This window comes from Podarcis raffonei, chromosome 16 (genome assembly GCF_027172205.1).
Source record: "Podarcis raffonei isolate rPodRaf1 chromosome 16, rPodRaf1.pri, whole genome shotgun sequence".
In the NCBI taxonomy this organism is placed as follows: Eukaryota; Metazoa; Chordata; class Lepidosauria; order Squamata; family Lacertidae; genus Podarcis; species Podarcis raffonei.
Window position 1 is genome coordinate 10,519,727 of NC_070617.1, and position 13,316 is coordinate 10,533,042.

At 44.5% G+C, this 13,316-nt stretch overlaps 1 protein-coding gene across 3 annotated transcripts in view; it reads left to right on the plus strand.

Annotated features, from left to right (window-relative positions):
* Positions 1 to 13,316, plus strand: part of PACS1 (phosphofurin acidic cluster sorting protein 1) — a 72,336-nt gene that overhangs the window by 53,717 nt on the left and 5,303 nt on the right. For all 3 annotated transcript variants that reach the window (XM_053368065.1, XM_053368063.1, XM_053368064.1), the window contains exons 16-23: positions 3,809 to 3,963; positions 4,956 to 5,066; positions 5,757 to 5,859; positions 6,845 to 6,887; positions 11,358 to 11,400; positions 12,060 to 12,195; positions 12,678 to 12,904; positions 13,121 to 13,240. In XM_053368065.1, the coding sequence (XP_053224040.1) occupies positions 3,809 to 3,963; positions 4,956 to 5,066; positions 5,757 to 5,859; positions 6,845 to 6,887; positions 11,358 to 11,400; positions 12,060 to 12,195; positions 12,678 to 12,904; positions 13,121 to 13,240 (938 nt within the window). The remainder of the gene's footprint in view (positions 1 to 3,808; positions 3,964 to 4,955; positions 5,067 to 5,756; positions 5,860 to 6,844; positions 6,888 to 11,357; positions 11,401 to 12,059; positions 12,196 to 12,677; positions 12,905 to 13,120; positions 13,241 to 13,316) is intronic.

The window sequence follows — 13,316 nt, forward strand, 5'->3', positions numbered from 1 at the left end:
ATGCCCCAGTTCACTTTGATTAGGGCTGTCCATCCTTGTCTGCACTTGAATAACTGAAACATCACTTAATCCTTAGAGCTAAAGACTCTTCTCTGGCAGGAAGGATGGGGGAAGAATGGTCTTTATATCTGCAAGGTTTCAGTACTCAAATGTGTTTACAAAGGTGCCTGCCTCCTTCCTAAGGCAGGCACACAGAGAGAAGATAACAGTTGTGTACAAGGCATGCTTTGACTTCAGCCATAGGAAGGAAGCACAGTCTTATAGTGAAAGCTGCCTGTATGCAGAGTAAGAAAGGGGGAGGGAGGAAGAATTCAGTGTAAGCGCGCAAATCTCCCATCTGGGTTTGATGCCTTGTAGTCCATAACCTATACATAGATGAGCTGCAGATGAGGAGCATCTCTGCCCCTTCTCCACATTTTAAAAGTCTCAAATTCTTCCAAGTGCCTCTTGCAGGACACTCAGTATTAGGAATATGTGTTCTGAAGTTACAGTTCTTATGACCACAACTCAAAGAGGACACATTGCAGGTCAATCAAAGAAGACACCTTGCCAAACAACAGTTCATTGATGGCAACCCAGTTCCTACCATACAGGATTGGCATCGTCACAGATCTCTGGTGGCTCCACTGCACATTGCTCTAGTGTCATGAAAAGCAAAGCAGCTTGAGGGCATTGCTGCAGCTGGAGTAGACACATACATCGGCCTCCCCTAGTGTTCTCCCTCATTCCTAAAAATATTTTAATTGTTTAATCATTAGTACTTGCACCTTCGGTAAAAGCAGCTTCCAGGACAGCCACTGTGGAACTTATTGGAAAATATTTTAACAAAAAGCAACCATCTATTAAAAACCACAGAATCAAACACAGCATCATTGGTGGGGCTAACTAGAATAATTAAATTGCTTTTGAAATAAAAAAATAAAAAAATTGTCCAGTAGCACCTTAAGGTAAAGGTACCCCTGCCCGTACGGGCCAGTCGTGTCCGACTCTAGGGTTGTGCGCCCATCTCACTTAAGAGGCCGGGAGCCAGCGCTGTCTGAGGACACTTCCGGGCCACGTGGCCAGCGTGACGAAGCTGCTCTGGCGAGCCTGCACCAGCGCAGCACACGGAAACCCCGTTTACCTTCCCGCTATAAAGCGGTACCTATTTATCTACTTGCACTTAAGGGTGCTTTCGAACTGCTAGGTGGGCAGGAGCTGGGACCGAAAGACGCACCTTAGAGACCAACTAAGTTTGTTCTGGGTATAAGCTTTTGTGTGCACACACACTTCTTCAGATACACAGTTGCTTTTGAAAGGCTTGGGAAAACAAAAGGCTTTAACCCAGCATGACAGTGAAGATGAGAGTCAGGTCAGCCTCCAGGCTGGGTTCTACATCCAAAAATACACCCTTCACAGCAGTGGCGGAGCTAGGGGCTTTGCCACCCAGAGCGAGGGGGGGGTGGCATGCCACCCACGCACAAGCATCCCAATGGGGGTGCCGCCCACGGTGATGTCACCCCTGTCAGGGATGGAACCTGGGCGGCCCCCCGCCCCCTTTCCTACACCACTGCTTCACAGTTGCCATCTGCCTGACTTTATAAAATGAGAGTGCTCAGGAAAGGGCCTTGGAGTTCTTAAGCTTAAATGCAGATGTAACCTTTCTCTAGCACATTCTATTGTGACATGGGCTTGAGTCACCAGAGGAACAGCAACGACGTTGTTTCAGTAACATAAGGACAAGCTCTCAATTTTTCTTTCCATCCAGCACCATAATCCAAGAAATAAGATTGAGTTGTGTGCTCCTGGCTCCCCTGGGCTTCTTTGCTATTTTCATGCCAGAGTCATCCTGGAAGCTGCTGAAATGCAGGTCTGCTTTCCCAGCATGACTGGCTGCCTACAAAAGAGGCTCTGCACTCAGATTCCAGCATCTTCCTCTCTCACAGCCATGATGGGAAGTCAATGCCCATATAATTAGAAGGTCCTTTCTTCACTGTATTCTTTGTCATTGCAAGATGACAGTGGCTGGAGAGGGCAAAGTGCAAGTCTCCCAGGACATGATTCACACTATACTGTTTTGTCAGGTTAACTGGAGTCATCGCTTAGCTCTGGAGGCTGTCTAATGCCAGGGCACAGGCCTCAATACATACAGAATAGTAATGAATGCCTTCTGAGCATGTGCTTGAGTACCCACTGTCAGCCACCAAACATGAAATGAATCTTTAAAAGCAGATGCCATGCAGGATTGAGCCTCTCAGAAATTAAGCATTACATGCAGAAATTTGGCTGTTGTTAATTTCAAATTCTGTATTATGAAGTACAGATGCCTATGTATTTGCTTGAGACTACACCTTACTGAAATTCAAGGCAGGAGAGATTTCTGTGCTTGTGGGATTGGAGGTCAAGGATTAGGTTTGGCTCTTGTCTCTTATCTCCCTGAAGTTCCTGATCCTCATAGACTCCACACTGAGGGTAAAAGTCATGGGTAGGCAAACTAAGGCCCGGGGGCTGGATCCAGCCCAATCACCTTTTCAATCCGGCCCACGGACGAGTCCTGGAATCAGTGTGTTTTTTACATGAGTAGAATGTGTCCTTTTATTTAAAATGCATCTCTGGGTTATTTGTGGGGCATAGGAATTCGTTCATTTTATTTATTTTTTCAAAATATAGTCCAGCCCCCCACAAGGTCTGAGGAACAGTGAACCAGCCCCCTGCTGAAAAAGTTTGCTGACCCCTGGAAAAGTAAATGTTCAGGTTCTTAGAGTTTGCAAGCTATCCTGGTCCTGCTTAAAACAAAAATACTGTGTTACGTGTTCTCAGTGTTGTGTCTAGAAGCAGTAAAGCTGTAGGCATCCTTGAGGGGTTTAAATGCATTTTTCTCCAGCTCTTCAGTGCCCTCTAGTGGCCTTTGGTCATACTGCTGATTTACATGTTAAGACGGATGCTTGAAGCTTTGAAGAAGTGCTCACTTGTTCAGTGTGAAGGAGCTTAGAGTTCATAAAAAGTGAATCCATCCCACCCTCATAAAATACATTTAAATTGCTCCTTCAGATGTAAGGTTGCTAAGAGCTGGGATATGGTTTGCAGAAGGTTGTCGGCACATTGTAAAAAAAAGGTGCAGCTTCCATTTCACCACTGTGTGGCTTGTAATGTGTGAAGGGGAGATATTTATATCTCCTAACATGTGCTTGGGCAGTGGAGATCATAGCTTCTGAGTGCATGTTTACCATATGTGATATCACACATACCTGGCCTATGCACATTAGTGGACACCATGGGAACCTGTGGTGGCTAAATGAGAGCTCATATTTTCCCGTAAAGTATGAAGCAGCCTTCTAACTGAGTGTGAGTGTTGACAAGCTAGTAAATTACAGTGCATTTAAATTAATGGCCTGGGAGCCATAGGATTGTTAGGAAGTAAGTGACTGTGGTCCTGATCAATGCCTGAATGAGAGAACCTTGCAAATCCTTTAGGGCTATCTACAAGGAAAAGTTGGAGATAAATGAAATAAAGGTCCCTTTGAGAGATCTGACTGTGCTTTCATTAAGCCTTGGCATGTATTAAGGTCTGTGGTTATATAGTCCTTAGTCTGAAGAAACCAGAGTTGTATTGCTGTGGCACCTCCTATTTTAAGGAAACAGTTCCTTGCAACTCCGTACTTGTGTGGGGTGTAGGTAGATCATATGCATGGTTTTCTTCTCAACACTAAGATAGAATTCCCAGTTCCACCATTTCTGTTTTTTGCCTTCTACAAGTAGATACCAGTATAAATGCAGAGCCTGACGTACAACTATCTTAACTGCCCTCTTCTTTCTTTCCACCCATCAGCTGCAACTGTAATTCCTCCATGCCACGTCCTGTGAAGGTGGTGTCTATTGGGGGGCAGAGTTATCTCAGCTCCATCTTGAGGTTTTTTGTGAAGCAATTGGCAAACAAGACATCAGACTGGCTGAGCTATATGAAGTTTCTCATCATCCCACTAGGTAATACCACCTGTGCCTGTGGCTCGCTCACTTGGTAGGTGGCTATTGAGTTACACCTCTGAAACCCAATAGGTCTACATTTCAGTGACCCAAAAGCCACCAGGTGTAGTAGCTCTCTTCTTACAAACAGAATGAATGAGCTGAACTGACCTACCTTCCTCCACTCAGTCCAAGAAACGAAGCCACCAATACTTGCCAAAAGCTCACTCAACTCAAAATTCTTTGTCTGGTTTTTTTTACAGCCCATGATACCCTTTCTCAGAACCAGTGGACTCAGTTTCAGTTTTTGAGGGCAAAATTTAATTGGTGGGTCTGAGCTTTTAAAAACATGCTTCCTCAGTTTTTGAGGCTGTGTTTTTATTATGAAGTAGGGAATGAAAGGCAAAATGTTGAGGAGGATGTTTCCTTTTAATAATGAGTGACATCTTTTGTTATCTCATACCTAAGTATTTTCTAAAGTCAGTTCTGTTGAGTATTTGGGAATAAGAAAATGCTTAGGTTTATTTAAGCTAAAGCTGGTAATCAATGACAAAAATAATAATTGCTGAACAGCCTCAATTTTTTGTAGTGAAATATGTGATGGTTTACTTAAAGGAGAGTGAGTTTCCCAGTCATTGGGGTAGTTTTCTTGCGCTAGAAAGAGAGATTACCCATTTTTGTCTCTGAATAATAAAGATCACTCTACAAAAGGAGTGTTGTGGTAAAGACAGTTGCAGTTTCTATTTTTTGGAGAGTCAATGGCTTTCTGATGCCAAAGGGTCTGTTGCCGCAGCAGCCATCTGTCGGTGCTAGATATGTGTAGCTTGCCAAGGAAAATCATAGCAACACAAAGGGAGAGGCGGGATTATTGGGTTGTTTTTGTTTTTATTAGTTATTTGGTGTTTTTATATTGTGATTTTATGTTCTGAACTGCCCTGAGACCTCCGGGTGTAGGGCAGTATACAGATTTAAATAATAATAATAAATAGGCCTTCCTCTCATTTCTCCACCAGGGTCTCACCCGGTAGCCAAGTACATGGGCTCTGTGGATAGCAGATACAGTGGTATGTTTCTTGATGCCACCTGGCGAGAACTCTTCAGCAGATCTGAGCCACCTATGACGGGTAAGAGCAAGTTTTCAGTTCACAGTGAGTGATAGAAGTAACATCTTTCAGAAAGGTCTTTATTCTGTCTTGCCAGACTGAGGTCTCTTCTGTATATGTGCTGCTTTTATGTAACTTAGAATCAAACTAAGGTGAGAAGCCAAAGAATTAGTATGGGCCTTTTGGTATTACACCAAACCCATGCTTGGTAGATGTGGACCCCTCCCTGTGTCCAGCTAGTGTTTAATAAGACAATGTTGTCATTGGCAGTCAAAGGTAGGCCATAATGTCATTTGATAGAACGAGCAATTCCAGCCAAGATGCAAAGTCGCCTTTCCCAGGACCCTTGCAAGTTTGAGGACAACAGTGAACTACACATTGATCAGCAGGATTATGGACTAGGTGGCAAATTTGGGCAGCTAGAGTTGGGTGGGGCGAAATAATGGCATTTAGCAGTGATGTTTACCACACCAGGATGGGGTCCATACTTAATGCTTGTGCGTCTTTTTGTTAATCCAAGTTCTCCTGCCTGCCTCTCCCCATCAGCCACTTCTCTGGCTTGTCACTCTTTGTGCCTCAGTGCAGATACCATCTCATGTGTATCTTAAAGCCAGCATCTTGAAGGTTCTCCCACTTGCTGGCTTGGGTAATGATGAATACTCGGTGTGCCTTTCCTGCTTGACGCTCTCTTTGGGTTATCTTCTTTCTCAGAGCCTTTTGATGTGGTTGGCCGGATCATGCAGTATGTCAGTGGAGCAAACGTGACTCACCAGCTGCCCGTGGCCGAGGCCATGCTGACCTGCAAACACAAATTGTAAGTCCTTCCCCATCCACCCCTCTGCCATGGGCTTTGGATTTCAGCGTGGTGGGTGAGTGGGCTCAAATTGCCTCACCCACATAGCTAGAAGAAACCTAAATGTGAACTATAATGTTTGCTGTGTCTGTATTGATTGAAAGTTCGTTCAGAATCCCCTTTAGCATGCCCTTTCTCAGTCTTCATTTTGTTTGTATGCAAAGCAAGGCTGAGACAAACTACTGTAAAAAAGTGGAAGGTGGCTTGCTTGTGGCTCTCAAGGAAGGCTAGTCTGTGCATTGAGATGTACTGGTGAAAGTGTTGTGGGCACATTGCAATCACACACATGCATACTCACTTCCTCCCTGACAGCAATTAGGTTTGAAAAAAGTGTGTTGGCTTTCTCTCCCCACCCCAAGCCTAATGCAGCTAGAGATTATCTTCTTGGAGAGTATTGCTAGGGAGGCACAAGTCACTCTTCCCTCCTCAGCTGCAGTTTCCAGGAAGGTCACTTCCTTACACACAGCAATTAAGCTTGAAAAAAGAACTTCTATTGGAGCCAGTAGAAGGTTTCTTTCAAGCCTAATTTGTGTGGCTGAGGAGAGGGGTTAGCTAGGGAGAAAGTTAACTGTGTGCCCCTCCCCAGGTGAAGCTGCTGTAAAACAATCAGAGCTATAAATTCTTTTGGAATCTCTTGCATATGGAATTATTGGACCCATGTCGTACCCTTTTTTCAAGAGTCCCAACGTGAAATCCGTTGCCAAATGGAAGCATCCTCCATACTGAGGCTGTAATGTGATGGGACTGACCTTCCAGTCTTCATGTTCTTTTTTGTCTGGTCGTGTGCCTGCAGAATGCTGTGTCTTGAAGCCCCAAGTTTATGTTCGTTTCATTTGTCAGATACGTAAAATATAAAAGAAGGTGGAGAAAACCTTTGCCTTTCAGCATTGCTTGTTCTCTCTTTTCCTGTCATTTGGATTTTTAATGGCTGTTTCTTTACCCACAGCCAAGATGAAGATTCTTACCAGAAGTTCATCCCTTTCATTGGGGTAAGAGTTTTACATTTCTTGGATGTTTCATCTCTGAATATGAACTTATTTTATTCAGGGCCAGTTTACCTGAACTCTTTTATAGCTCTGGTTACTTAGATAAAGCCTACTTTTCGAAAACAAATGTGTGCGCATTTCTGTAGCTGTAGTTTAACTTTAGCAGCCACCTCACTTGCAGAACTATCATTTTCACCTACTGTGTTCCTTACCCTGCTGATGCTGAACGGAAGTTGTGGTTAAAATTCAGATGTGGTGGTATTTAATCAAATGACATTGTGTAATTTAGCTGGGGCTAAATTTATCTTTCTGAGTCGAGGACTTGGCAGTAAGCCTGACTGGATCCCATCTGATGAGTGGTGAAGTCATAAACAAGTGAAAGCAGGCTTCCCATGTTGAAGATCTCATAAAATTAGACTTGTTTGTTTGGTTTTTAAATACCAGTTTCACTGTCCCTAAATTCAAGCAGCTGGCAGAATGTTGGGGGTGGTTAGCCAGTTTGTCACCTTGCAAATAGAGAGGCTGCATACCTGAAACATGGTTTCCTTAGTGCAAATCTAATGCTTAACCATGGTTAATGAATGCCCTAGTTAATTTGCATACATTCCAGCCATGGTTTCACCTCCTGGTTTGTGGGTAATCCTTATCCACAGCTATGTTTGCACCAGGGGGCAAAGCGTTAAGTTTGCAGATCGCTGTAAAGTGAATGTAGCTTTTTTTAAAAAACACCCGACTTCACTTCATCCCTGACGGTCAGAAGGAAATGATGACAGCAGCACTGTTGCAATCCACTTGCAATCTGCTAGATATTGGTTAACATCACCATCCCTTCAACACTTCACTGGTTACTGCTGCCAGGAAAATGCCAGAGGTCAAAAACTATGCAGCTGCCTATGAGGAGATGCTCTAGCCCCAAGCAAGGATGAAATCATGTTGGGAAAAGATGGCTTTATTCCCTTGTGGCCACTGTGCAACCTTTGATGAGCAGTGCTTGTAGCATTTTTGTCACCACTGCCTTTTTAAAAAAGCTCTTAACATTTACTGTGTTCGCATTTCTGTTTTTATTAGAAAGTGCCTGTTGTCAGTAAGAAAGTCAGTCAAAATGTAAACATTTCAAATAAAATAAATAAGCTTGCACATTTAAGATCAATGCCTCACCTTTTGTTTCCATAGGCCACTTTGTGCCCTTGCAATATACAAGGCAGCTCACTTTAAATTGAAATGTTACATGAAAATACATCCTGTACAATTAATGAAGCATAAAGTGGGGGCTTTTTGCAGCAACTGTCTGTCTGTGATTTTTGATAGTGACTGAGGAAGGCCAAGAGGGGTGTACTTGACTATCTTTTAATGGTTAGAGGGGAAACTGTTGCCTCACCTACATCACCACTGGTCTAGGATTATCTTGACTCTTTTATTGCTCATGATTTTGGGGGGTAGATGGTCACAAATAATTATTTGGAAGAAACCTTTTCTCTTGCCAAGGCACTCTATCTCAGCTTTTGCAATTGTGGTGTTATAAATCTTTTGGAGATTTGTTACTTGCAGGCTTCTACTGCATCCTCAATAATTAAATCTGTTTCAAAGCACAGATCTCCCAAGGGAGGGGACCTGCAAAGCAAAAAGTTATCTTTCCTCTCTTGTGCATAAGCTCCTGCCTGGCACTCAAAGTCTCTGCTAACAAAATTGCTCTCCCTTTTCTCTTCCCACCCTCACTCAAACGTATTGGGCTATGTTTGACAAACTAACCTCTGCTTTGACACAGAGGAGGATCTTAAAGGTTAAAGAAAGCTCATTGTGTTTGCTAGTGTGACCATTAGGTAGACATGAGGGATGCTGGCCACTGGGGACAACTCTTTCCCTGCAAAGGAACTGGTGTGCCTGGCAAGAAAGGCAATACCCCCCTCAAAAAACCCCTCCAAAAAGCTTATTTGCTCTCCTTTTTAAAGCACAGAGGAAATATGAGTCAATCTGAACCAGGCAGGGGTGGAGGGAGTGACTCAGCAGACTGTGACCCACAAGTGTGCATTGGAACTGCTGATGTGATGACAACCAATTAAGGCGAAACCTCAGATGCATTAGTTTTTAGAATGCTCTCAAGCCCCTGTGCTATTTACAGAAGGAAAGTAAAAATGTGTGCATTATTTGATGGAACAGTGTGGGGAGCCTGAGAGTTTCACATTTCAGGCTGTTAGCTTTTTTAGAAATGTTGGCAAGTATATCAGGCAGACCTCCTGGTTGCGGGGCACATCTGAAACACAGATCACCTGGTGGCAAGCAAAATTCTTCTCCAGCACAAAGGACTCATGGCACAAAGCAGAAAGTGTGGCCTTGAATCAACACTGCCAGAACAGCCAAACCTGAACTTTGTGAACACTTCTCTCATTCCATCAAACAAGCTCTAAGGAACTGCACCTGAGACAGTGTCGAAACAAGGTGGAACCTACACCAAAGATGCAACCTACAACACAGCTATGATCTCTTTTGGCAAAAGAGAGCAGCAGATCTCCAACTGGTTTGAGGCTGGCATTAAGGACATGGAGCCTGTTATCGCTGCAGAGAGTGAGGCTCTTGTGAACTGCAAGCGTGCAGCCTGTGACAAGATGTTTGCTGCACTGAGAAAGACAAGGAGTGGTGCCAAGCAGATTGCCAGATGATGTGCAAGTGACCACTGGCTAAAAGCTGTGTCAGAGCTGACAGTGTCACTGCTGACAATGGCAACACTTAAAAAATGTACAAATGCATGAAGACAGCCTTTGGAGTTTGGAGCAACAATCAGGAAGACTGCACCACTGAATACCTTGTCTGGAGAGATCATCACAAACCGCAGCAAGCAGATGAAGCAATGAGCAGAGCACTATCAAGAACTGTCCTCATGGGAAAACATGGTCTCCGACATAGCAATTGACAGCATCCAGACTCTTCCTGTCTTGGAAGCGCTAGATGTCTCTCCCTCCCTTGACAAGCTGAGGAATGCCATCAACTCTCAGGCATGTGGTAAAGCCCCAGGACAGGGCAGAATCCCAACAGAAGTGCTGAAAGCAGGTCTCAGTTCTTCCCTCATTATGCACCTCCATGGTCTTCTCTTGCAGTGTTGGGGGAAAGGATCTGTGCCAGAAGAGATGTGTGACCCCAGCATTGTGACCCTCTATAAGAGCAAAAGTGGCCACCATGATTGTAACAACTACCGTGGAATCTTCCTGCTGAGTACTGTGTTACTCACTGACAGGGTCTATCCTGAGCCACAATGCTTCAGAGCTCATGTTGAACAATCAACATGATTTTCTCACTGCGCCAGCTGCAGGAGAAATGCTGAGAGCAGAAACGACCTTTGTATATCGCCTTCATAGATCTGACAAAGGCCTTTGACCTTGGCAGCCCAAAAGGACTGTCCACACTGCTCAGCAAGATAGGATGCCCACCTAAGCTCCTCAAGATGAGCATGTCCTTCCACGAGAACATGCACAGCACCATACAGTATGAAAGTTCATCCTCAGACACCTTTATAAGAGTGGTGTGAAACAGGGCTGTGTTCTCACTCCAACTCGCCTTGGCTTGTTCTTCTCCCTGTTGCTCTCCTATGCCTTCAGCTTGACCTAAACCCACATTCCTAGCATGTTCTCACTTCCGTTTCAGCATCATCTATGCTGGTTTGGTCATGTACACAAATGGAAAAGATGACAGGATCCCCAAGGGCGTGCTCTATGAGGAGCTGGCTTCAGGCAGTAGGCCTGTTGGCAGACCAACTATGCATTGCAAAGATGTTTGCAAACATGACATGAAGGCTGATAACATTAACCCTTCCACTGTAGATGATTGCAGTGTCTCGAGACAGTCAGGTTTTGTATCCGCAGCAGTGACCAGAGGAGGAATGACCACTAGGAGGAGCACAGAGAGAAGATACGCCATAGAGCACCTGTAGCAGCCAAACTGGACATCTTCATCTGCCCCACCATCGATAAAACATCTCTCTCCCGTATCAGTCTCTACAGCCACAGTAGGCACTGTAACTCTCCAATGGTTTGACTTGATCTCTGAAGGCGCACTCTTCCATTTCTCTCCTAAGACAGATGGATGCCAGCAACAACAGATCAGGCCAAGATCAGAGGGCCACACTTCTACTATTTAGAATAAGAAAGAGGGGGAGAGAGATTTTCATGCTTAGTCTCCAGCAGCTTCCTGAACTAGGTCTCAGTTTCAGGCCTCAAACAGCTGATAGTAAATACTGAGCTGGGGACAGATATGGCAAGAAAAACCCTAGGCATATGCTATGAATGCCATGTTTTCGTTATAGTTCTGGAAGGGTTAACTGTCTTGTGCTTCTCTTCTATAACTTTGAGATAAAGTGACTTTCCTTAGGAAGGTCAAATGTGTTTCTTTTCCACCTGTAGCTAAATTATTTGTCAGGCTTTGTTTTTGAAGTGATTTGCCTTCATTGTTTGCTCTCTCCTCCTCATTCCCTGCCCCCTGCAGGTGGTTAAAGTGGGCCTCATTGAAGACTCGCCTGCGGCTACAGGTATGACACACCCCCTAAGATCCCTGTGCTGCTTAGAGCAAAGACTGGTTATCCTAGTTACTCCACTTCCTCCGTTAAATGAATACAAGCATGAAATTGGGTGATCTGCTTCAGTAATATTGACTAGGAAATAGCTGACCCAGCTTGACAAAGCATGAAAAACCTATGCTTTTTATAGTATGCTGTAGCTGTACAGTATCTGCCAGCAGTGATTTCACCAGCTGGAGTGCTAGGAAGGGTCTGAAAAGTGCCTGTAAAAACTTAAGCTACCAGGATGGATCCATCCAATACTCTATGCCTAGAGTGGGGAAGTCCTCGTGCAGCATTGATCCCACCTCTTTCTGCCAGCCACTGAGCAAGGGTATCTTAAGAGGCGGGTGGAGATAAAGATGTCCTGGGATGCAGCCTGCTATTTAGCTGACAAGTGTGGAATAAATCCCAAGTGCCTATCTATTGCTCATAAACCCCCAATCCCATTCCTGAGACTGTTTGGGAAATGCTGGCATAAGTATTAGTGCCAGAGAAACTTTAACTTATGATAAATGCCTTGTAACTAAAACTGAAAAGCTCAGCAAGAGAACCTGAGAATTAACATTGCTTCTATTTAGCAGGTAAACAAGATGTGTTCTTCTCCATCTCATGATTTCCTTCCTTTGCAGGAGAGGGAGATGATTCTCCCATCATCAGCCTCACAGTTCCCTCCACTTCTCCCCCTTCTTCCTCTGGGCTTTCCAGAGACGTCACTGCCACCCCTCCATCATCTCCCTCTATGACTAGTGGACTGGCTGTCATGGGGTAAGTCTCTGGGTATGAAGACACTTTGTGCGGATGGTGGTTGTGCTATTTCTCCTTATCATGTTGGGAACCCTGGACACATTTGCTGGGAAAATAAATTATGAAAGATCCTAAGAGCAAAGTAAATGCCACAGATGGTGTACACACCACCGTCTCTTTACTGTGATCATATATTAAAATACTATTCTAGTCTCCCGAAGTATCATGGCATCAGAGCTTAATCCCCTGTTCACTCTTATCTCCAGAGTGAATTCAATAGCCAAGATTTATGCCTGGCTATCATCAGTCACCACATAATTATCTCCATTGCCAGCCTGCCAACAAAAGATATTCAGTCCGCCATGTTCTTCCCCCAAAAGTCCAAAAGTCCCTTTTTCAAATATCTGTGTTGTCAATGCAAATATGTCAGTTAGAAATAGCTTTTTCAACAATGCAAAACTTGCTCATGTTTCTTTCCACTTTTTCCTGTCACTTGATCACAGGTCCCCCAATAGCCCTTATGGCGATGTCATTGGGCTGCAGGTGGATTATTGGCTAGTTCAGGCCACAGAAAAAAAGAAGGAAGGGGAGAAGAAGGACGCCAGCTCCAAAAATACACTCAAGAGTGTCTTCCGCTCGGTGCAGGTGTCACGGCTTCCAAACAGTGGGGAAACCCAGTTGTCTGGGACCATGGCCATGACTGTTGTCACCAAAGAGAAGAATAAGAAAGGTGAGTTATGGAGAGTGGCACTTCCTCTTTACTGGGGGTGCTCCTTCCTGGAGGGCAAATTGCCAGCAGGCCTTTGCATGATAGCCTGCCCCTTGAACCATTTAGCCCTGCTGAAGACTCATCCTGCAAGTCTTGCCATAAGCATGCCAACTCTTCTACTTCGTGTTTTAAGAGAGAGACTCGTTTTCACTAATTGGGGGTCCTTGTGCTTTCTAGTTCCCACAATTTTTCTGAGCAAGAAACCCAAAGAGAGAGAAGTAGATTCCAAGAGCCAAATGATTGATGGAATCAGCCGGCTGATCTGCTCTGCAAAACAGCAGCAAACTATGCTGAAAGGTAAGCTTGCCCCTGAGATCAGGGATGCCTGACGGTATTGAAGGTGACTGGGAAGGATTTCAAAATGGTGAGGGAC